General features: G+C 44.6%; 1 protein-coding gene across 3 annotated transcripts in view; it reads left to right on the top strand.

The window, feature by feature from the left end:
• Positions 1 to 13640, top strand: part of SIL1 (SIL1 nucleotide exchange factor) — a 284915-nt gene that overhangs the window by 125685 nt on the left and 145590 nt on the right. For all 3 annotated transcript variants that reach the window (XM_045059704.1, XM_006927639.5, XM_019832833.3), the window contains one exon: positions 729 to 864. In XM_045059704.1, coding sequence (XP_044915639.1) covers positions 729 to 864 — 136 coding nt within the window. The remainder of the gene's footprint in view (positions 1 to 728; positions 865 to 13640) is intronic.

Genomic DNA, 13640 nt, shown 5'->3' with positions numbered 1-13640 from the left:
GTTTTTTCATATATATATATACACATATATATATATGTGTATATATATATACATATATATATGTGTATATATATATGTATATACATATATATGTGTATATATATATGTATATACATATATATGTGTATATATATATGTATATACATATATATGTGTATATATATGTATATACATATATATACACATATATATATATACACATATATATATGGGAGGAGCAGAGAGAGAGAGGGAGAGAGCAAATCACAGGCAAGCTCTGTACTGTCAGCACAGAAGTCGACATGGGATTCTATCTCATGAACCATGAGATCATGACCTGAGTCGAAATTAAGAGTCGGATGCTCAACCGACTAAGCCACCCAGGTACCCTAATGTATCTTTTTTATTTGTAAGAGCAATAAGTAGGAGTTTTAAACATCATACAGTATAGTAGCATAGAAAATAAAAAGTAGAAGTCTCTTATTGTCTCCTTTGCCAACCCTTCTTCCCAGTATGTTCCCTTAACCTCCTTGAGATAGTATTGAACTTTGTGGAGTTTTTCCTTAGGTATGTAAAAAGTGCTATGTATGTATAACACATGCTGTGTTCATTTAACTGTATCACTGTGGTCTAAACAAGGCTAGAGAGGGGAGGAGTATGGAGGAGAAGAGTATACAACCCAGGCCATGTTCTCTATGCCTTGTGCCTAGTTCTGGTGGGTCACGCCCTGTGTTTTCTTTTCTCTGAAGGAGTTTGCGCTCACCAGCCCAGAAAAGAGCAGCACCAAAGAAGCAGAGAGAAAGGAAACCACGGCAGAAGAGGAGCTGGACTCTGAGGTCCTGGAGGTGTTTCACCCAACCCATGAGTGGCAGGCCCTTCGGCCAGGTACCAAGCCCAGCTCCATGTGAAACACATTCGGGATTCTAAGTGCATACGTGGTTCGTGCCCACAGGGCTGCTTTGAAGGAGCAGAGGCTCTGGCCCACTGGAGGGGAACAGTATGGTCCTTTGGGGTGATGGCTGTTGCTGCAGGGCTCAGGGACTTTCATTTTCCAGCAGAACAGAGATTGCGGCATGTGAGTGCTGTGAAAGGAAGGCAGGTGGTGGGTGGCCGAGCTTTCTGAGCAAGTGATTGAAAACTTTCTTTCCTTGCACTCTTCTGAAACACAGGAGAGGCAGTGACATGTGCCTCACTCTGCAAATGCTATTTTAGGCTCTGCTGCTCGGCTCAATGCTGCTGAAATATTGTTCACAGGAGAGTACTGAGCACCGATGAGGGGCAGGAGTATTCTGTTGTTAAAGGAACTTGTGCCAAGAAACAGGGGCTGGTCCTGGCCTGGTTTTTAAATGGAGCATCCTCAGAAGGAACAACTTTCTAGCCCTTTTAAGAACCTGGAACCATTGCTTAGAAAGTAACCAGCATTTGTGGAGTGTTTACTATATTCAGGTATTGAGTTAGGTGCTTCATGTGCATAATCCTGTTCAGTCTTCACAGTAGTAACTGTGATGATCTTCATTGTCTTATGAAAACATTGGCTCATTGACCTAACTCATTGAGCTAACTTGTCCTATGCCATTGACCAAAGAGAGCCTAGACCCACCTTCTTAACCCTTGTCCTTCTAGTCCCAGCCATTCTTGACGGTAACCACACTATGATGACACTTGAGTCTGTTCTCAAGAGTAGGCTTTTGTACTTTTCACTGTGACAAGGTGGATGGCAAGCCCTGGCAGCTGCCACAGTGGAGTTTCATCAGTCCATGCAAATATTCATCACCGTGTCCTCACTGCCCCCATTGCTGCTGTGCTGGCAGGGGCAGCATTTACTGTGCCAGCCAACTTTGTGGTAGCACTGTCACTCCTACTGGGCTTGCATAAGGGTAGTTGGTGCCATTGAAGAGTGATAAAACACCAAGGAAGTGAAGTAGGAAGTAATGGCATAGGGGGTAGAAGGAGGTTTTAGGAATAGAGGTACTGGGTTGAACAGATCTAACCTCTGACTGTCCTCCCCCACCTTCATTGAGAACTGAGCCCGCTGGGCCTTGAGGACCAAAACAAGAAGACTCAATGGGTTCGGGTGTGGAACATATGGACTGTTTCTACTGGTTTTATGAGGTTAAAAGTGCTCGAATCACTTCTAATCAGGCAAGTGCCTAGAGCAGATGGAATTCAATGTCCCGTGGCCCCCAGTCCTACCTTTTCTGTTCCTGTGGCACCCTCCAAGGCCCTTGTCCACATTGCAAAACAAGCATGAAAGTTCTAACCTGGGGACCTTGCCCAGCCGTCTGGCAGTGGGGTTGCTGTATTAATGCTTAAATAGAAGAGCCTCTCTCTCTAGCCTTGGGGAGGGAGAGCCAGAGCATTTGTGACAAGGGCAGGCAGAGGGCTCTGAACGCCTCCTGGAGAATTAGAATGGAACACATTATTTTTACAGTTAACTTGATACCCCATTACATTTAACTTGATACCCCATTGACATCACCCTCTGCCTTCTAGTTTCTCAAGACCCTCTTGTAAAATCTGCACCAAATTTCCTTGAGCCTGCCCCAAAGGCTGGTATGTTGTAGTTGAGCACAACACTCAGACCCCACATTTCAGTGGGCAAACAGGTCTGGCTCTAGTCATGCCTGCTCCATCCCAAGAGTATTTTTGCCTATCCTGACCATCAAAGCAAGAGGAGTGAGGGAAGGTTAGGTGAGAAGTTTATTCTGGCCTGAGTGTGTGATGTGAGGTGATTCAGAGTGTGGCACTATGGAGTCAGACCAATGGAGGTAGAGACTTCGTTGGGCCCCAGTCCAGGATTGAGGTGTTCTGTTTGTGTGTTGCAAAGGTTTTGTATGTGTGTCTATTGGCAGGATATTGACCTCTCAGTGGTCTGTGTGGATAGCTGGCACTTGGCTTTAGTCAGAGTGTAATATTTAATTCACCACATTCTGAATGCTGCCTGGGAATTTCCACCACAGCTACCTGAAGGAATGTTAAAAGGAATGTAGCCAATTCTGGGAACTTGTTTGATGGGTAGATGAATGGGAAGGTAGTATAATTTAGCAGTTAGGAGAACAGACTTTAGATTCAGCCAGTCCTGGGTTCAAATCCTAGCTTTGCTATTTAGGGGATCTTGGGCGAGTCACAGAATCCTTCTCCCCTTCAGTTTCCCCTTTGGTGACATGGGGGAAATGGCTTGCTCTGCCTGTTGTGAGGATTCTTGACATGAAGATATCACCCACTATAGTTAGTTCTGATTTTAGATGGTAAATTTGTGCTACCCCTTCAACTTGGTTGTGGAATTGGATGCCGGTAAGGGTGCTTGAGTATGTAGGCTTCCTGTCCTCTCTGGTCTTTGATGGGGGAAGAGAACTTAAGGTGAGAAGAGAGACTTCTATGGTCCTGAAATGCTCTCCCTCTCTCCTTATACAGAGATTTTTGATGAGGGAGCGGAAAGGGTTAGCACAGCTTTTCCTGCCTGAAATTCAAGGAGTGGCCCAGGAAGATGATGGAGTATCTTTGGGGGACTTTGAAGAAAATGGCTAGTTTCTGTTGACATTACCCCCAGTTCAGTAACTTCTGACCCCTCAGGTCTCTGAAGGGAGGACCTCAGCTCTGTGGTCCTCAGGCCTCTACGGAGGGCATACTGGGATATGTGGCCTGGGCTTCTATGAAGGTAGATTCCAGGTTGCCTCCTGTGGCCTGGTACACCAGGAGACCTACCCATGACTTCATGGGCCTTCCCACCGGGTCAGGTGGGTATTGGGCCCCCCATCCATGGAGCCCTAGAGTAACTGCAGGTCACCCTCCAGAAGTCTGCCTGCCTCTGTTATTACTGTCAGCATCCTCACTGTGAGCCGCTTGTTCCTGGAAGTGATTTTCCTGTCTCTCTCTCTCTGTCTTCTGGTTTATTTTGGGATCTGTCTCACCTTATGGAGGCACAGCAAGCATTTGAGTGTGGATTCAGCATCAGCTGTTCAGAAGCAAGCAGAGGAAAGCTGTTAGCTGGCAGGTCCTATGGGTTCTGGGCAGGCAATTCAGAAATTTGTCCTGGGGCTGAGGACCCCTGAGTACCCCTGTGTACTTCTTATCACAGAAAGCTGGCCACAGCCAAGTGTGGTGGAGTCTGCTCCCTGGCCATTTCTGAGATCCTACTTTGTGCCAGGCACTATATTCGTAGCCAGAGATACACATAATAATTCACATTTACTGAGTGTTGATTGTACCAGGCATTCTTTGAGGGCAGGTGTTATAACTACCCTCATTTTTATAGACAAAACTGAGTCTCAGAAGTGACTTAGTCAAGGTGTACCTGGGTGGCTTAGTTGATTAAGCGTCTGACTTTGGCTCAGGTCATGGTCTTACAGTTTGTGGGTTTGAGCCCTGTGTTGGACTCTCCACTGACAGTGTAGAGCCTGCTTGGGATTCTCTCTCTACCCTTCTCTATCTTCCCCACCCCCACTCATGCTTTCTCTCTCTCTCTCTCTCTCTCTCTCTCTCTCTCTCTCTCTAATATAAATAAAAATAATAAAAATAATAAAAGAAGTGACTTAGTCAAACGACCAGTAAGTGGTAGAGTCAGAATTCAAAACTAGCTTTGTCTGGCCCTAAGCCTGAGCTCCTTACCACTGTGCCATACTGTCTATCTGAATAGCTAATGAAACATGACCCCTACCTTCTAGTAGCTTACAGTCTCACAGAGAATACAGAGACAGAAAAGGGCACGAGAGTATTTGGGATGTCCTGGTGCAAGTGTCCTGTGTAGGCTGAGGGCACAAAGGAGGGTAAGGGGAGGCTAGGGCCTTCTCTGTATTCCTGAGATGAGAGTGGAACAGTGGTCAAATTTTATGATGTTAAATCTCCAACCCCATGAAGTTCTCTTTTTGAGATTTGTGTTCTTCGTCAGATTGGTTAGAATCTTTGCACTTAAGTTTCCTCATCTGTCTGCTTCCCAGAGATGGAGTGAGACTAAAACTAGATCAACGTGTGTAAAACGTTACACCCAGGACCTGGCACATAGGAAATACTCAGTAAGTAACTATAGTTGTCATTAAAAAACAAACAAACAAACAAACAAACAAACAAACAAACAAACAAACATTTGCTGCCTTTCTTTCCTTGGGAACCTAAAGGAGAAGTGGAGGTGACAAGGCAGGCTGAGCAAAGGGCTCCCTTGTCCTCCCTATGAGCCTGTGCTGCTTTGTTGGCCTCATGTGGGCTCAGGGAAGCTCAAACTGGGGGCTCACTATTGACCCGAGCTGACTTCTAGGATGAGGCTGTTAGAACCTCAGAAATATTGGCATCAGCACAAAGAGCCCTCTTAATGGGAGCATGCAGGAAGCCTGTGCAGGAACACATTCATGTGAGGGGGTTAAAAAAAAAAAAAAATCCAAATCATCAACAACTGATGAGAGCAATCCAAGAATTATAGAGCACCAGCCATCTGGTCAGATCATTTCAGATCTGCACGAGCAATAGGAGGGAATTGAATTTTAAAAACCTCATTTATAGTAGACCAACTACTCTGTTTCAAGTATTTAAGAGAGGAGTCTGATTTCCTGCAGGCCCTGGACATCTGTCTGAAGGAGCACCTGACTCTGGTCTGGGTGATTTTGTAGGGTTGTCTCTGTGAGGCCTTTGGCCCATTGCAGCTTGGAAAGGGCTGTGTGATTCTTTAGTCCTCAGACACCAGCTGCACGTCCCAACATTTCAAGTCCATTCTGACACCATTTACCTGGAATTAATGTTAGGTCTCATAAGTTAAAGGTCTCAGTGCCATTGCATCTACTTCCAGTGCTAGTTGCCAGTTCCAGACCACCCGTCTTTGTGACTGACCAGCTATAAATTAGAAATTCCCATAACCACCACCTCAGGTTTGATAATTTGCTAGAACTACTCATAGCTCAGGAACTTGGGAAGACACTTAGGTTTACTGGCTTTTTAATTTATCTTTATTTTTTAAAATTTGCATCCAAATTAGTTAGCATATAGTGCAACAATGATTTCAGGAGTAGATTCCTTAATGCCCCTTACCCATTTAGCCCATCCCCCCCTCCCACAACCCCTCTAGTAACCCTCTGTTTGTTCTCCATATTTATGAGTCTCTTCTGTTTTGTCCCTCTCCCTGTTTTTATATTATTTTTGTTTCCCTTCCCTTATGTTCATCTGTTTTGTCTCTTCAAGTCCTCATATGAATGAAGTCATATGATTTTTGTCTTTCTCTGATTTCACTTAGCATAATACCCTCCAGTTCTATCCACATATTTGCAAATGGCAAGATTTCATTCTTTTTGATTGCTGAGTAATAGTCCATTGTATATATGTACCACATCTTCTTTATCCATTCATCCATCGATGGACATTTGGGCTCTTTCCATACTTTGGCCATTGTGGATAGTGCTGCTATAAACATGGGGGTGCATGTGTCCCTTCGAAACAGCACACCTGTATCCTGTGGGTAAATGCCTAGTAGTGCAATTGCTGTGTCATAGGGCAGTTCTATTTTTAGTTTTTTAGGAATATCCACACTGTTTTCCAGAGTGGCTGCACTAGCTTGCATTCCCAAGGTTTACTGGTTTTTTTTAAAAAGATACAACTCAGGAACAGCCAAATGGAAGGGATGCATAGGACAAGGTAAGGTTTTGGGGGGAATGGCACAGAGCCTCTGTGCTATCTGTGAGCGTATTACCCTCCCAGAACTTGTACACGTTCACCAGACTGGAAGCTCTCGGATCCCGTTGTTGAGAGGCTTTTATGGGGGCTGAATTTCCTATACATGATTGATTAAGTCATTGGCCATTGGTGGTTGAACAGTCTTCAACCCTCCCTCCTCTCCCTGGAGGTTAGTAGATGCGGCTAAAAGTTCCAATTCTTTAATCACGACTTGGTCTTCCTGGTGACCAGCCTCCATCCTAAAGTTACCCAAAACTGCTTTCTCCTCTCCCTGCAACCCCCAATCCCAAGAGTCATCTCATTAGCATAAATTCAGGAATAACAAAACATAATCCTGTCACTCAGTAAATTCCAAGCATTTTAGGAGCTCTTTGTCAGGAACCAGGGATATATATATATATTTTTTGACTATCCCACAACTTGAGGTGAGACTCAAGGGCAAAGCTGCCAGTGCCTTCTGCCACCCCTCTCACCAGCTCTGGCTGGGAGGCACGTGACCCTCTCTTCCTCCCCTAGTGTGGAGAGATCTTCCTTATGGGTCATTTCATTCACTAGGGTGGTCCACAAGCATATGACTTGGCTTGTGTCCTATCCTTCACATACAGGGGATACACACACACACACACACACACACACACACACACACACTTCTAGGCCCACGAGCACTGCGTGACTGGTAGTATTAGTTAAGGGCACTTTATACCTAAACTCCTGTGTCGCATCAGAGTGGTGCAGTAGGACTTCTTGAGAAGGGAAGTATATAGCAATGGGCCTCTGTTGGTCTTTCCCTGGTTCAAGTGCAGTGCTGGAAAGGTGGAACAGGGGCTGGATAGAGGAAACAGGGTAGTGGGGTAGTCTTTATGCTTTCTTGAACACAAGTTGTTATCTCTAGCAACTTTTCAGGTTGAGATGTTCAACAGAGCTTCTTTTTGGTGCTACTTCATTCCGCACAGTGCCGTTCCCCCCCCACCTCCCCATGTTGAAACTTTTCAAGGCTTCTGGGGATTCCTTGAGAAGTTTATTTGTTCTTCTACCTGTACTTCTGGCCCATCTCCCTCACTACAGCCACCTCCTGAGCCCTTGTTAGGCATTCTCTGCTCTGAGTATCTCTTTTGCACCTTGGTAATAAGAATTTGTCAGGGGAATTGCTTGGGGCATAACAGGATGCCAGACCTCTTGAGGCCTGTAGGAACAATTTCTGAGTCTCCAAATTACCTTGTAGTAGGAGAGAAAAGGATGGTGGATGGTGGGCCGGAATACATGAAGGCACCAGAAGGTTGCATGAATACAGTTTAGATCTCTTCATTTCAGAGAACCCTCATTTCCCATTTGGGCAGTTTTAGGATGCCTAGTCACTGCCCCTCAGCCGCCAAATCTCACACCTGAGGGAACAGGTGGAAGGCAGCACAGAAAAGCCTGTGACCTTCATGGCAGTCACTCCCAAGGCTGAGGCCACTTTGAGGCTAGCTGGCTGAGCTCTGCAGGGACACCAGAGCTTCTCTGCCCAGGCTTTGGCCTTCCATTACCAGGATGGGGTAGGCCAGGGTCCAGTTTGCAATCTCTGTACTTGAGTTGTGATAGAGAGCAGCTGTTGGCCATTCGCTTTCTAATGAGCATTTGTGTGCTTAATGCTCAACCTAGGTCCTTATCCTCCCCTTTCTCTGCTTCCTCCATCTACCTGTTCTCTCTGAGGTTTAATAAAGTCTACTTACCATAATAGCACAGCCTCAGCACTCAGATCGGGATACCCAAACTGGCTGAAATGAAAAACTTAGATGGGAGTAAGGATAATGGAAAACCAGCTGCCAAAGCCAGTCCCAGCCCTCATGCCCAGGGCTTGGCTTTAGTTCAGACAGTCTGTGTACCTCTGACTTCCCTTATTTCTCTCATATTGGCCTCACCTTGCTGGCTAAGACTATCTAGGCTGTCTCCAAAGTTGGGACTAACCAAGGCTGGAATTAGCTCTCATGCGTTGCCTGGAGCTGGAATGAGAGGCCCTTTTCAGGAACCTATTCCCTTCCTGTTTTTGGCATAGCACTGGAGGTAGGGATTGATTGGTAACTTCAGAGGAGGTAGAAATGAGGTAGAGAAGGGGACAGGTAGGAAGCATTAGTGGAGGGGGAGGGGATGACAGGAACAGAGACCTCAGAGTGGGAGTACATCTCCCTGGCTGGAGAGGAAGGATGTATAGGGAATAAAGGGATGGTTGTGGTGGGCAGTGTCCCCTCTGTTAGAGATAGGGGGCGGTGGGAGGGAGGGTGGGAGAAGAGATGAGGAGGAGAGCTAGCAAAGCAGTAGAACTAAAGATGTAATTAAGTGTAAACTATAAGTGTATAGTTGGGTCCAGTCAGGGGCTGTGCTATGAATGGAAGATGAGGAAATGAAGAAAGATGATAGAAATTCCTAGGTTTGAGGTGTTAGAGAATAAGTGAACGAAGAGAACTAAAACAGTAATTTCAGAGACCGTGACATCAAAAAGCTTGTCTATTTCATGTAATACTTGTTGTATGTTCCAGTGATGTTCAAGATAGAGTGCTTGATAGTGGAGATAACATGGTGGGCACTGAATGCCTGCCAGGGCTTATGGTGTAGGAGGGCTCCCAGACAGGAATAGAGGTAGATAAGATCATAGAGGAAGGGACCTGAAGGAAAGACTTCTTTCCCAGAGGCATGGTCATTAAAGCTGAGTAGAGAGAGCTTTTGTGTATGTTGGAAGGCAGAAGAAAAAGGAATCAATGTTGATAGAGATTTGAAATCCCAGAGAGCAGATCAAAATTGTTTAGGTGGCAGATGGAAAGTCTTGACCTGGTGAATATGATGAGCCTTGGAAATTAGAAGCAGAAGTTAGGAAAAAACAAGGGTAAATGGGAAAGGTGTAGAGAGAAACTGAGGTAACATTTCTTCTATGTCTTCAAGTTTTCTGAGCCAGGCTGAGAGTGGGGCTTCTACCTTGGATGATGCAAGAGAAAGACTCATTTGGCTGCTTGAGAGAATGGAGCGATGAGGAAGAACCTCCGTGAGGATGGTGCTTAGGCAAGGAGTCAGAACCAAGCAATGTTCAGTGTCAAGAAGGGCAAGGGCCCAGTTAGCATTTGACAGCCTAGCCTGCATTTGTAGGGGCCCAGGATCAGTGGATTTGGTGACTTTCTAGAGCAGTCTGAGCCCTAAACAGTGGTTAGCTGGACTGTGAGACCTGATGGGTACATCATTAAGGGGACTATTGTATTGTTTTGGGGGTTAGTAAGGCGACCTTGTTCTGGCCTTTGGGGCCAACTAGAGAGCTTTGTCAGAAGCTCCTATGAACTTGCTCCAACATTCTCTGAGACAGATAATATCAAGACTTTTACAGGTCTCTGACAATGTCCAGAGTCAGTTGGAGTGGTACCGTACTAGCCACTGATTGTCTTAGGTAGGCCTGAAAAGAACCTGAATGAAGCAAAGCTAGTGTGCAGGGGGCTCTGTGAGCCTTTTGGTCCTGTGCTCTAATCAGGCTGATTGTATTTCTTTTCCTTTGGGGGTTTTGTTTTGTTACTGTTAATCAATTAATAGGTTGTTGGTCTTGCCTTATTTCCCATAATATTTTATTATGGGATTTTGATTTGGGCAAAGATTGAGTTGTATTTTAATTCTGTAATTGAATTACAGAATAGTCTGCTTTTGGGTTGTATAAGCAGTTATTTGAAAGCAAAGAACCATTTCTTTGGATTAAAAGTTTTCAGGTTTGATTACCTATAGACATAATTAGCTTATCTGGGCAGAGATGAGTTTTTATGGAATAGTAATAGGGTATATTTGTTAAAAAAAAAATTTTTTTTTCTTTTTGCCTGGGGAAGGGAACTACCTCTATCCCCCCACCGCCCCTTATCCCAGCAGCTCTCTACATGCATCTTGTTAATCTCCATTCTGTCATCCCAGTTTTGCCAAGTCAGGCTTTTGGACAGAGGGTGAGGAGGTTGTCTAGTCTATCATGGCCAAGAATGACTGAGGCAGAATCGGACCTGAGAACTCTAGTGTAGCTTTTGGAAAGGGGAAGAAAACTAACATTTTTTTGGAGAAACTCCATTGTGCCCGGTGCTTTGTATACATTATTTAAGGGAGATCTCAAGGCGATGCATAACAGAGTGGTTACCTCTTCTCTTGATCTTGTTTGGTGGCCCATGCTCCATTAGTGAAGGGTTCCAAATTCCATTGCTTTTCCCAGGATTTCAGTCTGTAGGATCATTGTTTGAAAGCAATGGTATTTGAGGTCTATGTGGGAACAAAGTAATGTGAATTTTAGAGGCTGTTGACATTGAGAGGGGGAAATTATTCAAGAGAATAAAGATTTATTCAAGCTTTGTTTCTTAGATTAAATCTTATGGATTTTAGGGGTAGATCCAGATGTCCCTAAACATGGTGGATTAAATAGCCCTGTATGCAGTCTGATTTTAGATTCTCTCTGGGTTAGATTGCAGATGGAGATGCTGGAGGAATTGTTCCCTGAAGGCCATTAACATTTCAACTTCCAGTATTTGATCAAAATACCTAGCTGAAGATAGTTTGGAGTTACGTATAGAACTCAAAAGGGAGGGTCTCTTGCATAAAGCTGGCAGTAATAGGGGCAGCCAGATGAAATATCTGACTCACACAAGTCCATCTTAGTGATGATGTTGGCAGGAGCACTTTGGGAGTTGAAGGGCAGTGGGAGAAGTAAGAGACAGGTAGATCAAAGGAAGGCTCTTTGCACCTATTTGCTGGCATCATCTAACCCTGCTTATGCATGTAAGTGAAAGTCTTGGCTCTGTAGTGACTCGCTTTGAACAAAATGGTCTCTCTTTTTCTCTCCCTCTCTCATTTTCAGACTCTGAGTCCTTCTCCCTTCCACCTTCCCTTGATGCCTGCTCTCTCTGCCTCCTTTCCTTCTTTACTGTAATGGCCTCTACCTGCAGCTGAGTGGCAGGTGGCAGGGATGGATAGATGTGAGGGTGTGTAGCTGGGGGAATATTTTCTGAGTTTTGCCAGCATCAAAGAAATTACTTCCAAGGCAATCCTTCCAGCCATGTATTTCGCTGATCAGTCAGAATGAGAGGAAAAACATATTAGCATTGCCAGAAAGGCTATTTGGGAAAAATCAAGTCTGTGAAACTGAGGGATCTAAAGTTATAGGCATTAAAAACAAATCCTGGAGTGCAGCTGGAATTCTTCCCATCCTGTCTCCCATCATAGCCCTGTCCCTTGACAACTCCCCCAACCTGCTGTGCTACATGAATGGGTTGTGCCTCAACTTTCCGGAAGAGCTTCATTTGAAAGAGGAAGTGCCAGGTTGTATTGGACATTTCTGGGTGTGACATGGAAAAGCAATCTCAATAGTCGGGTTTTGTTTTGTTTTTAATTCTGTGACTGCAGTGTCTCCATATGCTTGGAGAGGCCCTTGGAAAGGGGAATTGAGTACACCTTCATGCGCATATATTTCCTCTCTGCCTGGTGCTATTCCACAGAGAAGTTTCAGGAGAACAGTGGCCTCTTCTTTTCCCTAGGCAGGGAGGTGCTTCTTGTCAAGAGAAAGACATTTCTGGTTGTTTGGGCAGAACTTAGAAATTAAAGTGGAGTTGTTTGTCTCCTTTGGAAAAAAGACAAAAGCTAGAGTGCCTTTTCTTCAGAGTAATTTCCTTCAGAGAGGGAATGGCCAGCGGACAGTGTCCATGGTGTATCTGGGCATCTAGTTGTTGTTGTAGTGCCTTGAGTATAGCAGGCAGTAGAGTGTTGCAGAGTCCATCTCCCTGGGCTCACATCTCAGCTCTGCCTTTTATAGCTCGGTAATCTTGGGCAAGCTACTTAAATTTACTAAGGTTTAATGAAATATCATCTGTAAAATAGGGATAGTAATAATACCTGCTTCAGAAGGTTGTCTTAAATAGTACATAAAGTGAGCATATGAAGTGTTCATTAGTTTCTCTTGTTTAAACATGAGTGGACATCAGACAAACCCAAATTGAGGTCTGATCTAAAAAATGGCCGACTCTTCAAGTATGTCCAGGTGAAGAAAGACCAAGAAAGAACTGAGGAGCTGTCACAGATTGTAGGACACATGACAGGTAGGTGCAATGTAATATTCTGGATTAGCTTCTGGAACAGAAAAAAGGACATTAGGGGGAAAATTGGTATAGCCTGAATAAAGTCTCTAGTTAGTACCATTGCACTCCTGTTAATTTCTTAGTTCTGATCATTGTTTTATGGTTATGGAAGATGGTAATATCAGGGGAAGCTGGGTGAAGGGTGTATGGGAACTGTAATTTTTTTTGCAACTTTTCTCTAAGATTAAAATTATTTCAAAATAAAATAAAACCAAGTAAGTTAATGTCCAAGTGACCTGTTAGGTCAAAGAGAAGCTGACCAGGGTAGAGCCATGAATAGCAGATCACTCGTGACTCTGTCTCCTGTCCCATGTCAGAAGGAGAGCTCTTACTGAGGGGCCCCAACACCTGCCTCTTTAGCCCCTGTGTACCTGCTGCATCCTGAGGGGAGGTCTGCTGTAGGCTGATAATTTGTCAGCAATGCAGACACACCCCCCACATCTGATCCTGCATGGTGTTACAGAGGGACGGGGGGGGGGGGGGGTCCAGTCATTTGTCATTAGGAGTCTCTGCAGAGCTGAATGATCAGGGCACTTGTCTCTGTTCCTTGGAATATAAATGAAGTTCTGCCTGTTTTATCTCTCTATCTAAGCACCAATCACTATGGCAATATGTTTGCAGATCGCAATGCCTACCCCTACGCTCACACTCACTGTTTGATCATCCAGAAGAAAGAAAAATAAGTTCAGACCAGCTCCGCAATAATTTTTTATTTTGTTTCCTGTTATAAGTGCCTTGCTCTTGCACAAAGCAGTTGTTTTACTTGCTCCTCCTGGGCACAGAAGGTACATGTGCTTTTCTTATGACTGATATGGTCATCTCTGTCATGCTAATAGCAGGGGTTGTAGAAGAAAGCCATTATTATAATTGGGAAAATGCGAGTGTTGGGGTTTT

The sequence above is a fragment of the Felis catus genome, chromosome A1 (assembly GCF_018350175.1).
Source record: "Felis catus isolate Fca126 chromosome A1, F.catus_Fca126_mat1.0, whole genome shotgun sequence".
Taxonomy (NCBI): Eukaryota; Metazoa; Chordata; class Mammalia; order Carnivora; family Felidae; genus Felis; species Felis catus.
The sequence above is the reverse complement of the archived record's forward strand: the minus strand, read 5'-3'. Positions and strand labels throughout refer to the sequence as shown.